Source organism: Phacochoerus africanus, chromosome 6, assembly GCF_016906955.1.
Source record: "Phacochoerus africanus isolate WHEZ1 chromosome 6, ROS_Pafr_v1, whole genome shotgun sequence".
In the NCBI taxonomy this organism is placed as follows: domain Eukaryota; kingdom Metazoa; phylum Chordata; class Mammalia; order Artiodactyla; family Suidae; genus Phacochoerus; species Phacochoerus africanus.
Window position 1 is genome coordinate 111,046,178 of NC_062549.1, and position 18,248 is coordinate 111,064,425.

At 49.8% G+C, this 18,248-nt stretch overlaps 1 protein-coding gene across 2 annotated transcripts; it reads right to left on the minus strand.

The window, feature by feature from the left end:
• Positions 1 to 904: 904 nt before the first annotated feature.
• Positions 905 to 15,624, minus strand: SYPL2 (synaptophysin like 2). 2 transcript variants are annotated; one of them, XM_047785110.1, is made up of 7 exons: positions 15,341 to 15,624; positions 15,102 to 15,176; positions 7,187 to 7,311; positions 5,923 to 6,124; positions 4,514 to 4,705; positions 2,960 to 3,102; positions 905 to 1,614 (listed from the first exon to the last, which is right to left on the minus strand). In XM_047785110.1, the coding sequence occupies exons 1-7, from the start codon at positions 15,392 to 15,394 to the stop codon at positions 1,569 to 1,571; spliced, it is 837 nt and encodes a 278-aa protein (XP_047641066.1). In that variant the 5' UTR covers positions 15,395 to 15,624; the 3' UTR covers positions 905 to 1,568. The 2 variants fall into 2 exon arrangements, with proteins under 2 accessions (XP_047641066.1, XP_047641067.1); XM_047785111.1 differs by lacking the exon at positions 905 to 1,614 and having other exon boundaries at positions 1,989 to 3,102; positions 15,341 to 15,623.
• Between the last annotated feature and the right edge of the window lie 2,624 nt (positions 15,625 to 18,248).

The following is an 18,248-nucleotide window of genomic DNA, read 5'->3' on the forward strand; positions in this document are numbered from 1 at the left end:
GGAGAGCAAATGGAAACAGCATTGTGGAAGCTACTATCTCGCGCCTTTTGAGTTTGCTCTAAATTTACTAATGAGTCTTAATGACTTTGGACTAATTGGTGCCACCAAAAGAGGAGATGTCACCAGCCTGGGGCCTGCCTGGAACAACTCCTCAGCCTGCAGACTCCACTGTGGGGGGCGGGGGGGGGGGAGTGTGCAGAGTGGAGAGGAGTGGAATGATGTTTTGATGGAAATGCTGATATTTGTCCAAGAACTTAAAGGGAAGGAGGAGGAAAGAAAATCCCCAGAAGGGCTCCATTCTTGGCTCCCTCGTGGCAAATGCTTGAAGCACTGTTTATTCAAATGTATAGTAACAAGCACCAGAAAACAACATGCAACATTCTCCCCCCCACCGCCCCACCCCGACCTGCAATCCCGGAAGAAGGACACCTATGACCACGATGGTGGAGAGAACTCATGTTCAGGAAAGGTCCTAGGTGGGCACACTGGCAGGGCCAGAGTTTACTGGGGCAAAGGGCAAGTGCCCTGCCTTTTGGCCTCCCGCAGCAGCTGGAGAAACCAGACACCTTCTCCTACCTCAGGCCCCACTTGGCGAAGTGGTGATGCCAGCCCTGGTGGGAGGGGACGTGAGTCCTATGAGGATAGCCCGGCCCTCAGCATGTGGCCCAGGCCAGCCCTCTGAAGGTAACAAGGTGAAGCAGCCTTTCCTTTTAGGGCGGCCACGGAGGGAGAGGCCATAGCCGAAGTCAAGGCTCTTCTGGCTGAAAGCAAGCCAGCCTCTTGTAGAGGAGAAAGAGCCTTCTCTGCTTTAGGGAAAGTTCTGGGCTAGGGCTCTTTGGCAGGCGTGCATACCCACTCACCCCTTTCCCTAGCTGAAGGACCAGTTAGTAACTTTGGCCCCAAATGAGAACACTTTATCCATCATATTTCAGATAAATTATAAATAATGTACACAGAAGCCAAACAAAGTTCCAGTAGAAGTTGTTTACAGACCCTCCCAGGGGCCAGCTTGGAGGAAAATGAAGATCACCCTTTTGTTCTTTGTGTCTCTGAAGCTGTAGACAAAACTGTCCCCCCTCTTGTCCTTGAGTAACCTTGGGGACAGCTCAGGACAGAGAGAGGTTCAGACTTAGAAACACTCTCCTCCCCATCTCCTATGTTCCCTCCTCAAATCTCTTCCCCCAAGTTGAAAAAACAAGTGTGGTAAAGTTTCCTTGAAGGACTCTGGTGGAGCATTTGAAGATGTAAATCTCACATTTCTCTGTCAAGTGGGGAAAATGTGACCCAAAGAAGAAACGAAGGGCTCGAAGTCAAAGGTCCTGCGGCCTGGGTACCCCAGTAATGCACAGGTTCCTGTGGAGGGTGCTTAGTGGGGTGAGGATGTAGGAGGGGTAGACTCGGTCCTGAGAGGAGACGGGCACAGGGCACTTTCACCTTTGGGATGATGCGTGGGCTAATTGGCACTGCATTGGAAAATGGCTGGATTCCTCCTTCTTCGTTCTTCCCTGGGCAGCCCTACGGCTAGAGCAGACTGCAGTGCTCTGAGCTGGGTGGCAGACACATGGCCCTTATCCGGTCAGCACTGACTCTGAGGCCCTGGCGTCCAGAGAGGCACTGAAGGGGGTGTCAGGAAGAAGAGACACACCAAAGACAAATATGGAACTGGGTCCCGAAGTAAAGAAGCACCAATAGCACCGGCCTGCCCTGGACTGGGGATGGGGTAGAGCCTGGAACAAATGAGGAAGCAGGGGAGGGGTGGAGGGTACAGGGAGAGGGCATGTTTGTTTGTGAAGGTAAGAAGGAGAACGATGAAATGGGCCAGACCTGAAGGGGCAGGGCAGGGCGAGGGGGCGGGGGGGACAAGCAGAGAGTGAGGAAGAAATGGGCCCATCCATCCATTCATATCCTGGGGCTCTGGGGCAACTTAGACCCATGGTGGTCCTTTTTCACCCTTCCAAAGCCCCTCTCTGGCCCCGCAGGAATGAAAGGAAGGCCTGGACCAACTTCAAAAAGGATCTTGAATGCCTCAGCCCCAAGAGGCTGGGGAAGGAGGATGGACAGAGAGGCTGGGGTGGGGAGGGCTGACATGGAGATGCTCCTAGGGACCCCTCCTCTTGTGTCCCACATGTGAGACCAAGCCCAAGAAGGGGGACAGGGAGGATAGTAAGGAGTTTCTAGGGCAAGTATGAGTTTAGAGCTTTGGGGGAAAGGGCTCCAGCCTGGAGGGGTAGGAGGACTAAGGGAGCAGAAAAAAACTGATTCCCTAGCAATTTTCTGGCTTAAGTTTCTTGAAGTTGCAACTCAGTTGCAATTTATCTGCTCCCCACTGAGTCTCAGCCTCACTGGGACCCTCTGAAGGGCTATTTTCTAGGCTAGTCTGCCTCCTGGGTTCCCACGGGATGGGCTCCGTGGGCAATCAGAGGCCAGAGGAGAGAGTGGGGAGCTTACCGCGTTCAGGCTGACACGGAGCCCTGATGACAGCCATGGAAGAGGGATCACTAAACCACTGGTGGGCCCTCCATGCAAAGGAAAAGCCTGCCAGCCAATTTCCCCTCCCCCCACTTTCACTGAAGGTGGACAGAGGGATGGAAGTGGCGGCTAGGAACCAGTCTCGGGTCTCCTGACCCCATGTGTTGCCTGTGGCAGAGGCTGGTTCTCAGAAGCTGTGAGGATACAAGTAAGACCCCCAAGGAAGATGCCGAGGTCTGGAAAGGAGACAAGAAGCACTGAGCTCCTGCCATCCAGGGACTCCAGCAAGAGGAGGGATACGAGGCCACAGGAGGGCTGCCCAGGTTTCTGACAGCTGATGCCTGCCCATCTGGCAAAAAACGTCTCAAAGCTCAAAGCCCAGATGCTGGGGGAGGGAAGGTGGAGAGGGAAGAAGAGGGAGGTCCCGGAGGCCGGAGGTGGTTGAAGAGGTGCTGTCCTGTTCGGGAGTAGCCGGGTGGGGGCTGCTTACTGCTTCTCCACCGCTCCCTGCTCAGCTGCGCTCTCCTGGCTGGTGCCCTGGCCCTGGTCCTGGCCCTGCCCATACCATGGGGTCTCCTTGAACACAAACCAACAGTTTCCGGCCCACAGGAAGAAGTTGATAAAGCCAAAGAGCTGCAAAGACATCAAGGAGGTTTGTGAGAATAGGAAGGAGGGCATCATGGTTACAGGGAGGGGGAGGACCTGTGTATTGGGGTGGAGGGCTGGCAGGAGACAGAAAGACTCAAAGGGAACTGGATACAGAGGCAGGGTTTAAGACCATCACCCACTGAGGGGCTCTCTGGTGTCTAACTCTGGAGTCCGCTGTGGCACAATGGGTTAAGAATCAGACTGTGGCAGCTCAGGACGCTGCGGAGGTATGGGTTCAATCCCCGCCCAGCACAGGATCCAGCATTGCCGAAGCTGCAGCGTAGATTGCGGCTGTGGCTCAGATTCAGTCCCTGGCCTGGGAACTTCCATATGCCATTTTTTAAAAAAGTGTCTAACTCTGTCCATCCAGAGCATGCACCCAAGTTGTGGCTTGGTCACTAGGAGAATCTGGCTCCTGTAGTGGAGCATCATGCAAAGCACAGCAAGGAGGCAGGGCCCCTGGGTGCTTCCCGAAGCATCTGGATGGGTGGGGCCAGAGCTGTCCAAGGTGCTCCTTCCCTAGGGTAGTGGGCAGCGACCCAGCTGGCTATATCTGAATATTTTATATCAAAATATTTTAAAACCTACCAGCAGGAAGTATTTAGGGGGAAGTATATAGTGATGGCTACAATTAACTTTGAAATGCATTAAAAATAAGATGGATTGATAGATGAAGAGAGGCAGCTCAACATGTGATAAAGCAAGTCTAGTGAAATGTTAATGGTACAGCCTAGCTGATGGGTGTGTGGGTGTTCATTGTAAAATTCCTTCAACTTTGCTGTACGTGTGAACATTTTTACAGTAAAATGCTGAGGGGGGGGGTGGCTGTTAAAACCTTTTAGCAGGGTTTCAGCAAGGTCTAGAAGGCTCCCTGGTGTGCCAGGAATTAAACCTTTCAGTTGCTGGTCCTTGGAGAGGTTTGGGCCATTTTCAGGGCAGAGCTGAGGTGGCTGGGATGACAGAGGGCATTTGAAAAGTTCGGGGCCTCAGCTATTTAGCAACTGATATGGAGATATCTCACTGTTTCAATAGCTAGAGTGGCCAAACACGTGCATACCAGCTGGAGCCAGCATTGCTCAAATCCTTTTCCCAGTCTGGAGGCCTGAGTAAGCCCCTTCTCACTCACTCTGGGTTTGACCCCAGACAGGCAGAGTACAGAAGGAGAAAGGAACAGGAGGCTGCGTGGCTCCTGGGTGTCCCCTTCCCAAATGTCCCTCAGGGTCAGCCAGGGGCCAGCAGCCAGCATTAGGCACACAGGAAGCACTGGCTGCAGGTGCCGGGGTATCGGCTGCGGGGACACCCTCTCTGTTCCTCTCAGCCCCTGCTGTGGTGACAGGCCTGGGCAGCTGAGATAGTGCCCCCTCCCCTAGACCCCTTCGGGGACCACCGGTCTCACCACGGAGATGTTGGCCAGTCCCATGGAGGGCGTGGCCCCGCCACTGCACACAGCTTCCTCTCCGTGGCACACGGACATGGCGGCGGTCAGGCTGGATGGCCGTGTGGCCCCCTTGACGTCAGTCAGGCCCTTGCCCCAAGCAGCTGCAGCTACCAACCAGAAGAAGGTGAAGGAGACAGTCACACAGAAGTCCTGGGAGGAGCAGAGGGACAAGAAATACAATCAGAAAGGTCACCACAGGGGTTCCCATTGTGGCTCGGCGGAAACAAACCCGACTGGTATCCATGGGGACGCGGGGTCGATCCTTGGCCTCACACAGTGGGTTAAGGATCCAGCATTGCCGTGAGCTGTGGTGTGTAGGTCGCAGACGTAGCTTGGATCTGGCGTGGCTGTGGCTGTGGTGTAGGCTGGCAGCTGTAGTTCAACTGCTGGCCTGTGAACTTCCATATGCCTCGGGTGCAGCCCTAAAAAAACAAAAACATTTTTTTAAAAAAAAGGAAAGGAAAACAAAGGTCATGTGACCCCATACTTCTTTTCCTCTTGACAACATGCGCCAGGGTCTTGGTGTCCCAGGACAGCTGCCTCTTCCCATCCTACCCAACACCTGGAGCTTCAGGGACTCCAGGTCATCCTGGGGAATCTGTTCACTGCCACCAAGAGAATCCTGCCACCCAGGGCCACCCCTGCCCAGGCCCTCAGAATTGAGGTCAGGCAGCAATGTTCCATGGCGTCTGTTGGTCAGTGTCATCCCCAAACCCAAGTAGCCTAAACCTGCCACCCACCCCACCTCTCAGGCTTTCCTCTGATCCCCACTGCCCCGCTCTAACTAGGGCAGAGGGAGGGCAGACTGCAGGAGATAAACGGGGTCTCCTAAGGCACCCTTTCCCCTGCATGCCTGGGACAAGGAGAAAGTAACAGGGAAATAATAATGACTAGCACTAATTGAGGCTAACTATATACCAGATATTTTACATGCATGTTCATTTTATCCTTCCAGAACCCTATTAAGCAGTTATCATCTCATTCCCATTTTAGAGTTGAGGAAACAGACTTAGAGAGGTTAAGTCCCTTGTGGAGAGCGCTCAGCTAGTAAGGGACTGCGCTGGGATTTGAACCTGGGCAGTCTGACTCCAGAGCCTGCTTCTGGATGCTGCTGTGCCTCCTGTGAGCAGAGCGAGTGATGGGAAGCTGGTGGAGGCAGAGCCCTGGGACAAGGGCCTTCCACCGGCCCCAGGGACAGTGGCAGCCCCACCCAGCACCTGAAGGGACCAAGAGCGACGAACTGGCAGGGAGATTGAAGAGGTCCACATCAGGGTGTCAGGGACCCAGGAAAGCCACCGTGTTTGTCCTCAGCCCAGAATGTACATCTCAGTGTCTCTGCCCCATCCCTCCTGGTCGTGCCCACTCACCACCAGCGGGAAGCGCCTGTTCTCCGTGTAGAGGCTGTGGAAGCGCAGGTAGAGGACCAGCGCGGCTATGGTGTAGAAGAAGGAAAAGATGCCCAGGGTCACGAAGAACTCGGCGGGGGCAGAGAAGTCCCCCATGAGGTGCATGGTCTTGGAGGTGGACTCGTCGTCGCAGAGAGGCATCTCATACTGGACCCGGTTCAACCTGCGGGGGAGCAGGGAGCCCACCCTGAGCTCAGGGGCCTCTCCCTGTGGAGGCAGTGGGCTCTCCCTGCCCCCAGAGCAGCCCTGTGCTCCCCTGGGGACTCTCACAGGGCCATGAAAAGGGGCATGGATGGAGGAAAGTTTCTGGAGGAAACTGTGCAGTCAAGACAGGAATGTCCCTGGAATTCTGGGCAGACCCGAGCTCCCACTCGGCCACCACCCCCACACTCGGCCCCCCTGCCCAGATATGTTGACCCTGCATAGCTCCTAGTCTCTCCAGGACCCTTTGGCTCACAACCACAATAGATACAGTCCATCTGTTTCCGGTAGTCAACCCACCAGGGAAATGAGCTTCATTCTGCCCCTGGGAAAGCACTGGGCCACAGTGGCCAAGTTAGCATCATCATCTCCCATTCTCAGGCCTTATATCCAGGTCCTGCAATGAGACTACATGGGACAAAATCAAGGGAGAAAAACAAATACCTTATTATATACAAGAGACCGCTAATCTAGCGTGGCTGCTGCTTCTAGCAATTTCTGTAAGGGTGAGACCTGTCTCCATTGCTCCCTGAACACTTGGGCTCCCCCCTTCCCTAAGCTCCCAAATACCCAGGGAGGAGTATTCTCTTCTATCTCCTGGTCAAGGTGTGCCTCCTTTATTCTGGTGGTACAGGTAAGCACACTTCATCAGCTTTTGAGGATCTAATTACTGACAAGCTTCCTCACCTTCAAGGCAGGGAAGAGGCTGCCAAGGGTCAGAGAGACCTGCCCAACCCTTCACTCCACACTGCACGGGTTCTTTCTATAACAGCTCCTGTTACCTGCTACTGGTTATCCATGGACTGGAACATTATTATAGCAAAGATCTGAGTTTCCCTTATATTTTTCTCTGGCCAGCATGCTGAAATTCCTAAAGAGTAGGAAGGATCAGAGCCTCGGAATTCTATCTGAAGCTGGAGTGGCACCTAACAAAAGATCTTTAGGTTGGAGGAGAAAGAGACCTAGCAGGTCCTGCCAATCCAGTGAGAGAGGCTGTGCGGGGTGAGAATCGATTCCTGCTCACCTGAAGGGATAGCCGAACAAAACAATGATGGCGCTCACGTCCTTGGCTTCGTTGTTGCAGCGAACCGTTGCTCCTGTCTCCCCGCTGTAGGAGCCGCAGCACCCGAAGGCGAAAATAGCAAAGAGCTGAGGGAGAGCGGAGCCCCTTTAAGAGTCAGAAGGCCTCAGCTGGCCACCATCTGTCCCTTCAGAACCGCCCTCTGACTCTCAGCAGGTACAGATAAGGGGAGGGGCCAGGAGGCTCTTTAACTGAGTCCCCCCTGGCCAGGGACCCATGGCTTCCCTTGGTCCCCCAGCCTCAGGGGCTGTGTTCACTGCACAGGATGCCGGACCACAGAGCCAAATGAATAAGGTTGACTCTGAGTGGTACCTGGGATGGAGGTGAAAAGGGAGAAATGGGCCCTTTTCAGGTCTCCCCACTGGATGTGACATTGAGACAGGTATTCCTTAACACGATGACTAACACATCTTGGGAAACTACCTGTCCATCTTGGGCTTTGGAAACTTCTAGCTCAAAATTGGACTTGTTTCCTCCCAAGGGAGAGGCACCTGAGAAATTGATTCCCCTGCACCAACCTAGATCAGGTATGCATGGAATTCTTTCCATTTCTCCTTTGAAGTCGTCACTAAATCTTGTCATTACCTTCGTGCTAACTTCCAGTGGCTTCCTGGTTCAGTGGAAGTTGTAGCTGGAGGGGACAACTTCTGCCAAGCCTTCTGAGGGGTCAAGGGGCAGGGGCTGCTGTCCCACAGTAGCACCAGCTAATTCCCCTTCCCCCAAAGGCACCTTTCTTTCAGCAACGTGCTGGCTGGGTCGATGCTGGCAGTCCTGGCTCAAGCCCAGAGTCAAGTGCCCTCCACTTGCCTTATCGGCTTCTGCTGTCTCCCCAGTGGTGTTTCCCTTTATAATCTCTTGATGCTGCCATCTCTCAGTGTTAAGAACCAGAAGCGTTTCAGATCACTCGAATTGTTTTCCTCTTCACCCTTCATCGCATTTTACCAAACCTCCTGTCTTGAGTGAAATGAAATTCCCTCATCCTATGATTTTCGAATTTCTTTCTGGGGAGACACACTTTGGTTAGAAAAGGAGGTGAGAAACTGAAATCTCTTCTCCTCCCACATCATCTGTTCTGGCCCTGCTTCCTGTGCACTTGCCATTGGCTGTAATCATTTGTATTAAGCAGAGAGTTTATTCTGTTAATTGCTCATTTTCTGTAAGTTTCTTTGTGACTCAGTGTCTCGGACATTAAACACCTCAAAGACAGCTGATCCATGTCCTGGTCCTGCATCCAGAGTTTAGAGAATAGAGTTGTGTGTGCAATATTTGGAAAATGCTTGATAGTGTTGTGGAGTGAAAAGAGACCTGGATTGGGAGTCTGGAAATCTGGGTCCTAGTCCTGGCCCTGTCACTGACCAGCTGGGTGACCTCTACTAAGTCACTCTGCTTCTCAGAGTCCCAGTTTCCTTCTCTGTAAAAGGAGGGGTCTGGGGCAGGCAATCCAAAGGCTCTTTCCAGCTCTGTGATTCTCTTGCTCACTCGCTCTCTGAAGGTAACGCTCTCAGTGTGCTCTTGGCTGGGTCTGCCAGCAGCTGTGCTCTGCCCCTGGGTGGTGTCCGGTGCCACGGCCCCGCCTTGCATCGCCGGGCCTGGCAGATCTTCTCCATGCTGGCTCTGCTGACCCCTCTCTAAAGGTCATAATGGGCACCTCTCTGTTCCCAGGAGGTTTAGTTCAGAAAAATGAGAATTGTCTCCATTTTAAAAGTCATCCAGGAAAGGAGAGAGTATAACCTCTCCACAATGCCTGAATCAGCCCCCGACCTGACTTAAATTACGGAAGCTGCAGTAGAGCCCTAGCTGCTCATCTTCTTGACAGAACTGGAGAGAAGTCCCCACAAAAGTCCCCACAAAAGTCCCCCAAAGCCTCTGCATCATTACCCTTACATACTCCAAGGTGCCTCCCTGGCATAACAATGGAACTTCCCTAGTTCTTGCTCATAAGAATTCTCTAATCTTTTTGTCAGCTCTGGTTCTCTGATTCCTCCTGGAAGTTTCTTTGTTCCTCTTAGCTCCTGGTGTCCAGAACTGGACACAATTAGAGTGTCACATTCTAGGAAGGGCAGATAGTGGAACATATTTTTACTTGTTGGCAGTTAGTCAGTGAATGGCTTTGTACAGGTTCCCCCAAAAGTAGGTGCTCCTAACCCGGGGCAGTGAGCAGTCCGTTGTGCAGCCTTCTCTTTACCACACTCCCTTGACAGGCACTCCTGACCATCTTCAGAAAGATGTCATTTACTGCACATCTGCTCTGTACCAGGCATTGGTCTTGGCAGTGTGATTTATTAGTGAACAAAAGAGAAAAACATCTCTGTCTTCATGGAGCTCCTACTCTAGAGCTGTGCTATCCACAGTGGTAGCCACTAGCCAAGTATGGCTATTTACATTTAAATTAGTTAAAATTACATGACATTTCAAATTCAGTTGCTCAGTCACACTGGCCACATTTCAACTGCTCAATAGCCACCTATGACTAGCAGGTACCATACTGGACAACACATACTGTAGAACTTTTCTGTCATCACGGAAAGTTCTGTTATGTCCAGATGACAACCTTGAGGTTCTGAAAAGCTGAACCTGCTTTATGAGTCCTCTATGGGCAAAATATACCCACAATAACCTTGCCACTCCCTTGACAGGCACTCCTGACCGTCTTCAGAAAGATGTCATTTATAGTATTAACCATATTCTCTTCTGAAAGTCAAGAGTCTCTAAATACCATATGTAATTTTACTAACCAGAGTATGTGATTAAATCTGAACATAACACAGTTAGATGGTGTCAGATAACAGGTGACAGTTTGCTACGTAAGTGAATGGATGGAAGAAGCTCAGGGAAATCTCACAGGTTCACAGAACAGCAGAGCAAAAAGGATCTCAGAGATTATCAAGCACAACAGTCTCATTTCACAGAGGTGGAAACTGAAGTCCCAAAAGATTAAGTGACTTTCCCAAGGTCACATTTAGCCGGTGTGAGAGCCAGGCTTAGACTTCACAGCTCCTGATTCCCGGTTCAGTGCTCTTTCTGCATCATCCATTCATTAATCAACAAGGAATTATCGAGCATCTACTCCATGCCAGATGCTGCAGAAACCAAGATGAATAAGACCTGGTGCCTGCTCTCGAGCGTTTGCATCCAGAAAGGAAAATGCATGCTCAAATAGAAACCAAAACAAAGCCCTGCATCATAGAGTTATTACAGCTGAAAAAAGAGATCTTTACTATGTGCAGGGAGGATTGCAAAGAAGGAGGAAGGAGGAGAGAAAGACACCCTCCCCCAGCCCCCTCCACTTTTAGGCACCCGACATTCTGTCTTTCTAAAGTGCCCGGTGCCTGAGTTACAGGGAAGAGTGGGAAAGAAAAACCACCCCTGTCACCAAGCATAAGGCTCTGAGATGAACAAACTGGTCACAAAGAATAGAAGCCAAGGAGTTCCTGTCATGGCTCAGTGGTTAATGAATCTAACTGGTATCCATGGGGATGCAGGTTCGATCCCTGACATTGCTCAGTGGGTTAAGGATCTGGCACTGCCATAAGCTGTGATGTAAGTCAAAGACACGGCTTGGATCTGGCTGGCGTTGCTGTGGCTGAGGCTGGCAGCTGCAGTTCGGGTTTGACCCTTAGCCTGGGAACCTCCATTTGCCGTGAATGTGGTGCTAAAAGTCAAAAAAAAAAAAAAAAAAGACTAGGAGCCAACGACAAATGGAGACCCCGAGACAAGGAGGATCTCCAGAGTTTGGTTACCAACCAGCTTCCTTGTGGACCTGCGCTGCTTGGGGACAGCGATGGCCATACACTGCCTTCCTCTGGCCCCTGCAGCTCTTTTGGGAAGATAGTGGAATAACCTTGCTGGTTTAAGAATGAGGCTCCACTTTGCTGCTGACTTGCTCATTGGTAACAATCCCTTGTCAGTTCCGAGAACACTAACATCTGCAGTTAGTGCAGGGCACAAGGAAGACAAGCTCTCCCCCCAAATCCCATCCCCACAATCATCATTGGTTTTTATGGACTTGGATGGTGTACGTTCACATTCCCCACACTTACTGGAATAGCTTATTTGCAATACAGAGACTCCAAACCCAAAAAAGTGACTCTGGCACCTCAAAGGGGAATTACTGATCAGGGGCACCCCCAGTTAAAGATAAAATGACATCATCGGAACAGTGACTGAGGAATCCAGGAGATTCTTTCATACTCTACCCTCAAAAGGAGGATTTGGCAGGGATATTTGAATAACCTCACCCCAGGACAACTCTAGCTGACAGTCTGCAGAGGGGGAAAGTTAGGGAGAAGGGGAGGTTCAGTAACCAACATTTCCTGACTACCTCCTAGACTGCCAGGCTCCCCAGTCTTCCTGAATGTTCCAGTGCTTTCCAGATATGACCTCCTGTCACCCTCCCAGTGAGCTCATGAGATAGAGCTTACTCTCAGTTATAGATAAGAAACTGCAGCCCATGAAGATTTAATCACTTACCCTAGGTTTCACAGTTAGAAAGCAAAGGAGTCTAGATTTAAACCAAAGCCCATCATTTCAAAGTCTGCTTAAAGAAAAAAAAAAAAAAAACAGTTCTCCAATAATGTCTATGCCCACGTCATTTTCCTAGTTTAGTATAGACTTGGTGAGACGTCAGAACTGGAACTGAGATGAGATTAGTTAATTTTTTTTTTGTCTTTTGTCCTTTTTTTTAGGGCCGCACCCTCGGCATATGGGTGTTCCCAGGCTAGGGGTCAAATCGGAGCTGTCACTGCCAGCCTGTGCCAGAGCCACAGCAATGCCAGATCCGAGCCACATCTGCGACCTACACCATAGCTCACAGCAATGTGGGATCCTTAATCCACTGAGCAAGGCCAGGGATCAAACCCGCAACCTCATGGTTCCTAGTCGGATTCGTTTCTGCTGCACCAACACGGGAACTCCAAGATTAGTTAATTGTTAAATTTAAAAAAGATACTCTAAGCCAAGCATCTCAGTAATAAAATAACATTACTTTTTTTTTTTTTTCTTGGCTGAGCCTGTGGCATGCGGAGGTTCCCTGAGCCACAGCAGTGACAATGCTGGATCCTTAACCCATTGAGCCACCAGTCAACTCCAAGAATAACATTGCTTTTATCTCACCAGGATTCCTGTAAAACCTTTGCTTTTTAGTAATAGTAGCAACAAAAGTTTTGTATTATTACAGTAACTGCAAGCTTTGTGAGTGGTTTTGCTCCCCCTTTTCTGGTCAGGAGTATTTGGTCCGCCCATCTAAGCAGGAAATGAATAAAAAGTCCCAAATCACTGTCATTTTGATGCTGGTTCCCATGTCCTTTTACATTAGTTCACCTGAAAAGACTCAGGGCAAGTGAAATTCAGACAACGAGTTCAAGCTACCAGAATGGCAGGAAAAGCAAATCACGTCTCTTTATGATGCTACTCTTTGAGTGAAGGCTCAGTTCAGAGTCTAGCCCGGGATTCCTGGATTGAGCGTTATGAAAGACAAAACTTCCTCTCTAAGAAGTTGAGGATCTTCAAAGTCAAACAGGTCAGGAGTTCCCTGCTAGCACAGCGGGTTAAGCATTGGGTGATGTCACCGCTGAGGCTCAGGCTGCGCTGCTGTGGTGCGGGTTGACGCCACGGCCTGGGAACTTGCACCTGCCGCAGGTGCGGCCAAAAAAAAAAAAAAAAAAAGCCAAATAGCTCTTGATTCTTAGGGATCAGAACCAACTATGAGAGGAGACTGGACATTGCTTTGTGTAGCCTTATAGAAACATTGTGGGTATTGGTTGGAGATGCGTTGAGAAGAGGATAGAAGGGTTGAAAAAGGAAGCTCTCGAATCCCCCATGGAAGATGCTTCCATGGTCTAATAACCTCATTGTTTCCCTCATCCCTTGACAGTATTTCTCAAATTTCCCTTAGATCCTTTTGTCTGGTTTAATGATAAAATTGTACCCTTACATTTCAGGTTCTGCTCCTCTGAATCATTCATAATGGTTCCCTAGTTCTGGACGGCCGTCACATGGAGCCTTAATATTCTTCTTCTTCTTTTTCTTTTCTTTCTTTTTTTTTTTTTTTTTTGTTTTTTTGTTGTCTTTTTGCCTTTTCTAGGGCCACACTCGCAGTATATGGAGGTTCCCAGGATAGGGGTCTAATCAGAGCTGTAGCCGCCAGCCTATGCCACAGCCACAGCCACAGCAACTCGGGATCCAAGCCGTGTCTCCGACCTACACCACAGCTCAGGGTAACACAGGATTCTTAACCCACTGAGCAAGGCCAGGGATCAAACCCGCAACCTCATGGTACCTAGTCGGATTCATTAACCACTGAGCCACCATGGGAACTCCCTTAATATTATTCTTATATGGCCCCCTTAGGTACTCAAGTAGTGGGTCAAAGAAGTGAATTGGGGGGGAGGGTAAGAGCTCAGTCAGCAATTGTTCCAATTGCTCTTGAGGCAGTAGGAAGAGTGGAAAGTTCCCATCAGGTTCCAGAGTTTGCACTTGGGAGTTCCGCAGGCTGGCCTGCAGCCCCAGTCAGGGTCTCAGATAGCCAGAGATAACCCCAAATGCACTATTGCCCCTGAATTCCAGATCTGATGCTTCTCATCCAAAGGATGATTTAAGAATCAGTGACACAGTGCTACCTCCTGTCTCCAGTGAGTCAAAAAGCCCTTTAGAACACAATCCTCCTCAGTATTAATGGCAACTCATTCCCTAGCTGAATTCTGTGCTGAAAGCACATTAATTAAGTTATTCACACACCTTTTGGTGTGTGGATTGTCTAACTTAAATCTCTGTGATAGTGCATTGAATGCTCCCAACAAGTCTTTATGGTTTGAAAGAGTGACTGCCCCTGTCCACCTTCCTAATTTATATCCAGGAGGCCTTGGGCACTGAGAAGGACAGAGAGCATGCCAATGTCTCTAAGTACTGGTGAGGCAAGACATGCTATTTCCCTTATAACACTACAGGGGAAACTGAGGCAGATTTCCTCAAGGTCATAGGATAAGTCTAACCAAGGGCAAGGTTCTAACAGGCCAACCCATTTAGAGCAGAGAGGGACCTTCGGGACGGTCTGATCCTTTGATTGATATTAAACACTCAAGTCCAAAGAAGAGACTTGCTCAAGGTCACATAGATAGAAAGGGTAGGGTAGGTAGGTCCAGGTCTGGAACCCAGGGCCACAGCTTTCCAACTCATGTTTGTTTTTTGTTGTTGTTGTTTTCTGTTGTTATTGTTGTTGTTTTTTTTTTTATGCTATGAGCCACATTTTGGTCACACTGGTTTTTACTGTCTTATTTTTTAAAATTTTATTTAATCCTACAGCATGAACCATATACATTCATTCATCCACTCTCGCACTTACAGAGAGAGGTTACTCCAGTGACCTCAACAAGGCCACAGCCAGCCAGGACCCTGTCCCTCGAGCCCACCTCCAGGATCAGTCAGGTCATGGTGGGTTTGGGGGCAGGATGGTTTCCATCGCCTGCCTCCTTCCCTCCTCTGCCCTCTGCAGCTTTCCTCATCCCCCTTGTCCTCTTCCCCCCTCCCGCCACCAACGAGCGGTATGTGCAGGATCAGAGTTCTGGAAAGGTTACAGCCGGGTCCGCTCGCCTGGGTGAAATGTGAGCGCCCTGGGCAAAGGCTCCTTGCACATAGAAGGACCGAATCCGGGACTCCGCGTGCCTCGTTCTTCATTCGCCTGCCATCAAGTGCTGGGGAAGCAGCCCCAGCCCGCCCCTCCCCCGCCCACCTGTCGCCGCCCCCCACCCTTCCGTGGGGACCCGCCGCAGCACCTCCCCGCCCCCCACTCCGGCCGCATTGCTTCGGGTCAGCGTCACAGTCCAGGCTCCCGAAATAGCCCACGGCTGGGGCAGCTACTCACCCACTGGAGAACTTTGATGAAGCCTAGCGGCTCCTCCAGCCGTTGCCAGCGCAGCCCCACGAGCAGGCGGTCCACCTGCGGAGACAGGGCCGGCCCCGGGTCAGGACGGTGGGGGACCCGGGAAATCGCCGGCCCCCTTCCTCCCACTCACACCCAGAAGAGGGGCGGAATAAGGGTCGACCCGACACCCAGGTGGCGAAGGGGCGGTGAGAAAGCTCCCAGGGGCGCGCGGGGAGTACCTGCTGGCGCGGCGACTTGTCCTCGGTGCGACTGGAACTCTCCGTCGAGGACATGTTGGCGCGGCGGGGCCGGGACGCGGTGCGGGGGCTGCGGGAATCGCGGTGGGGCTGGGGGCTGCTGACCCGGGGAGCGGGAGGCGGGCGAAGCCGGAACGCGAGCGACCGTCGATGGCCCGGGATCCAGGCTGGCGGGGTGGGTCGTGGGGGCGCTGCTGCTCACGCTCGCCGAGGCCGCGGCCGCCGCTGTGCCCTGCCGGCTGCAGAAAACCCCCGAGTCCAATTCAAACTTCTGTCAAACTCGCGAACGAACTTGGCAGCCGCGTCACGTGGCATGCGCTCGCTAACCCTGCTCCCGCCCACTTCGCTCCCGGGCTCCTGCCCGCAGGACGCCTTAAAGGGACCTGTGGCCTCGGCGGGCAGTTCGGCCGCGAGGGGGCTCGGATTCTTTGCCAGGGCTGGTCCCCAGCAAGACACCGCGGCCGCTCCAACCTCATGGCCAAAGGTGGGAACTAGCCTGGCGTGCTAGTTTCTCTTTCCCAAGTTTCCTGGAATTGAAGGTGCTCTACGCCGTTTTCTCTTCTTCCACACCGTAATACTCAGAACCTAAAGGATTCTCATAAAGGCATTACCAGTGCTGAAATAAAGTTCTAAAGCTTATGGTTGACACACCGCTTGCTTCCAAAATCTTAAGGAGCCAGTTCAGACGAAAAGGGCAATAGAATACAAATTTCTCACTTTTTATTCTGTCTGGTTAAGCATTGCTTTAATTTTTTAACAACAAAAGCCATTCTGTGTTACTAATTTATCAGTCATTTGAAACTCCTTTAAAATAGCCATCACCATTTAAATGAGTGAAACTAGTCTTTGAGGTGTGTAATGTGTATTGACGTTGTTGCACACAATCCACCTTAATCTTGCCTCTAATTTTCAAAACGTGTTGTGCAGGAGCCCGAATGGTGAATATTAATGGTGAATATTACACATTCAGTTTGCCTGAGTGTAAATGTAAGTATTGAAAGGTTAAGTGATTTGCCCAAGGTCACTGAGTGTGAGCCAGTGGTGGGTGGCCAGGGAACTCACTTTCACCGCCCAAGAACTGGCTCGTAAATATGAATCCATTGCCTCACAGTCTTTTTGGAGGTCCCTTCTGGTATTTCCTGTACTTTAGAATGACTGCTTTTTGAATATTTAGCTGTTATTAATACAATTCATTTCCCCATTAAGTGCCTTCCAAGGTTGGGGTGGAGGGAATGGCTTAAGTCACCTAGGCTTAAAGGAAACTTCTCCAGTGGACTTCCTTGCAAATCTAGGCTAAACAAGGAACTATTGAGTCCCCAATCCAGTTTTGAATAAATTATCCTGTGTTCTTAGGGTCCTTTGCTGTGGAACAGGGACAACAATTTATGTCCTTATTTCATAAAGTGATCATGAGGCTTTAGTTGCAGAAGCTATATAAATGCCCACATAACATAACACAAATATGAAATAATGTAATTACCAGTGTCTACAACAACATGTACAGAATACAACCCAATCAAGAAAGTATCAGAATAACACAGCAAAAATCCACAGACCTACCTTCTAGCCTTGTTAAATGTTAACACTCTTCCTTGTCTCAATCCTATTCTTTAAAAACAAAATAACAAGTGCATATAAAATCAAACCCTGTGCAATATCCTCATCTTATCCTCCCCCTTCTTCCTCTTTCCCTAGAAGTAACCACTATCTCATCCTGCATTTTTTTTATTAGCCTCATGTCTATTTTGTTACTTTTCTGTATATATGTGACTGTATCTAGAAATAATGCATATTTATCATAGTATTGTTTTTCAAATTGTTTTAAACTTTGTCAAAATAATGGGATGCTTAAAATAACCTTCCTCAACTTACTTTTTTACATAATGTTGTGTTTATGAAAGTTGTCCGGCCTGACGTACCTTTAGTTTGTTCCTTTTAGCTATACGGAATTCTGCTATATACACACATCAAGTGTATTTATTCACTTACTCTCGTACTGATGGACATTGAGGTTATTTCCAAACATCTATTCTCACAAACAGTGCTGTGTTGCATGTCTCTGTGCACATGTGCTTAGGCTGGTCCACTGCACTACGTTTCCAACCTTCCTTTCTTTTTTAAAACACAAACCCTGTAAGAAACAAATTTTTATGTCATGACCCATTGTCTAAATTGAAAGAAAAATTTCACAAGGAGTTCCCACTGGAGTGCAGTGAGTTAAGAATCTGACTGCAGTGGCTCAGGTTGCTGCAGAGGCTCAGATTCAATCCCTGGCCCGGGAACTTCTATATGCTGTGGGTGCAGCCGTAACATGTTTTAAAAAAATTCACTGTTTATTCACTTGCCAAAGTACTGTGGTGCAATGGGATCAGTGGTGTCTTAGGAGCACTGGGGCACAGGTTTGCTCCCTGGCCCAGCACAGTGGGTTAAGGATCCAGCATTGCCACTGCTGCAGCTTACATCACAGTTGTGGCTCGTATCTGATCCCTGGCCAGGAAACTCCATGTGCCACAGGGTGGCCAAAAAAGGGGGGAAAAATGTATATTTTCTATTCCACTTCATTAAAAGATTCTGATCATCTAGAGGGAGATTCAAGTTTTGTGAGGACTAAAGTTTATATGATTTGGGGGTCCCCTTTAGAAAAAGGATACAAAATTACGAATATAGATGTAGAAACCAGACTTTGGAAGAAAGTTTAAGTTTCATTAGTTTCAAGATAAATACCCATCTGGTTAGATATATTTCATCGACTTAATGATTCACTTTTAATGATGGGTCTCTACCAGCAGTTTCATAAACATTGCTCTTTGATAAAAGTGAGTCAGTTGTAAGAAGTAAACATTTCAATTTTGAGTTTTGGTGTTTGTGTATACTCATGTAAGTACCACTA

Excerpts from the sequence above, each read along its gene's own strand:
- SYPL2 (XM_047785110.1), bottom strand. The coding sequence starts at position 15,394 with ATGTCCTCGACGGAGAGTTCCAGTCGCACCGAGGACAAGTCGCCGCGC. Across the intron at positions 6,125-7,186 it reads TTGTTCGGCTATCCCTTCAG|GTTGAACCGGGTCCAGTATG; the intron begins GTGAGCAGGAAT and ends GCTCCCCCGCAG. Across the intron at positions 4,706-5,922 it reads ACAGGCGCTTCCCGCTGGTG|GACTTCTGTGTGACTGTCTC; the intron begins GTGAGTGGGCAC and ends TGCTCCTCCCAG.